Below are 1,402 nucleotides of genomic sequence, written 5' to 3'. Positions count from 1 at the left end.
CCAGACGTGGGCGTAGACGGTAGTGACCGCGAGGGCGGCGAGCTCGGGGGCGCCGAAGAGGTCGGCGAGGGCCCCGGTCTCGAGACCGTGGGCGCGGTAGGGGGACAGGAGGGCCAGGGACTGGATGTACAGGGCCTGCGTCGTGGCCGTCAGGGGCTCGAGGCGGGCGACGAGGCCGCCGATGAGTTTCGGCGCGGCGGGGGACGGCGAGGCTGCGCCGCCTTGGTCTTGTGCGGCGGCGGGCGCGGGGTCGGACCAGGTGATGGCGCGGGAGAAGGGGCTCGAGAGCGCGGCCGTGTAGAACGAGTCTGGGTAGGCGACGGGCAGCAGCAGAGCGTTGATGCGGCGCAGGGCTGCTATGTCGGAGGCCGAGAGGCTACGGATGGCGGCCTCGGCGGGGATCTCGACGGGGCGCTGCTGGGTCTGGGTCTGCGTCTGGGTCCCAGCCTGGCTCGAGGGGCGAGGGGTCGCAATGGCAGTCTGGGCGGTGGCCGATGCGGGGTTCGGTTGCGACGAGAAGGTCAGGGACGGCGGCAGAGGTGGTGCCTCGTAGCTGAGACCTTTCGGCAGAGGCTGTGGTTGCGATGGAGGGGCGGCGTATTTGGGCTGACGAGGTTGAAAGAACGACTTGATGGTGGTTTGTGACGGTTTCGAGGAGGATGAGGGGAGAGACATGGCGCAACAAAGGGGGGGGGGGGAGAAACGAAGAAGGAAGGAGAGGAAAGTGTTAGGTCCCAGAGAGAATATTGACAGTATATCTATTTGATGGTGAATCTGACCCGTCTGACCAAACCTGCACCGTGTTATTGTCGAGAGCTGATGGTTGGTGTGTTTCCACGCAAGCGGAATTTTGGAGGGGAGCGGACAGACGAATGTGGTGAAGCTTCTCACCTTCGACTCCTTTAAGGTTCCCCTTACATGACGCAGTCGGCGAATGAGAGCCGCGACGATGCGGGTTGACGGCCCCACCCGATGTCGTCTCTCAGACTGACGCTGCACCTCATCAGCACCTCATCAGCATCCCTGGTGAGCGGTCCAAGCTCTTCAGGGGCTTGAGTCTACCGACCTAGCTGAGTTCCTCCCAGGTGAGGGACCTAGATGGGAAGCACGCATGGCAAAATTCTGCCACTTTAAGGGGCGTGTGGGGAGGAAGTGATGGAGGCTCTTGGAGTGGCCTGCTCGGCAAGTCAGGTACCTAGGTAGGTAGGTAGGTATTCCCCCCCACTGTCGAGGCAAGTAAGCCCCTTATGGTCTGAGCCGGTCTTGGTAATCTCAGCACCTCTACAGGGGACCAGAGGTACCTTGGCACGGTAAATCCCCCTAAGGGACCCGCCTCCGCAACCCAGAACCGCTTTGGTAGCCGTGTCCGTGGCGTGCCTGGCGGATGAGATCAACATTTGTT

The 1,402-nt window shown here is 62.6% G+C and overlaps 1 protein-coding gene across 1 annotated transcript; it reads right to left on the bottom strand.

Moving 5' to 3' along the window:
• Nucleotides 1–675, bottom strand: VDBG_01638 (conserved hypothetical protein; the record flags this gene model as incomplete). Its single annotated transcript, XM_003007404.1, has 1 exon — nucleotides 1–675. A coding segment is annotated over one exon (675 nt), but the record flags the coding sequence as incomplete, so codon positions are not given.
• Between the last annotated feature and the right edge of the window lie 727 nt (nucleotides 676–1,402).

This window comes from Verticillium alfalfae, genomic scaffold, assembly GCF_000150825.1.
Source record: "Verticillium alfalfae VaMs.102 supercont1.2 genomic scaffold, whole genome shotgun sequence".
Lineage (NCBI taxonomy): Eukaryota > Fungi > Ascomycota > Sordariomycetes > Glomerellales > Plectosphaerellaceae > Verticillium > Verticillium alfalfae.
Note: the sequence above shows the minus strand (reverse complement) of the source record. Positions and strands in the feature narration are given on the sequence as shown.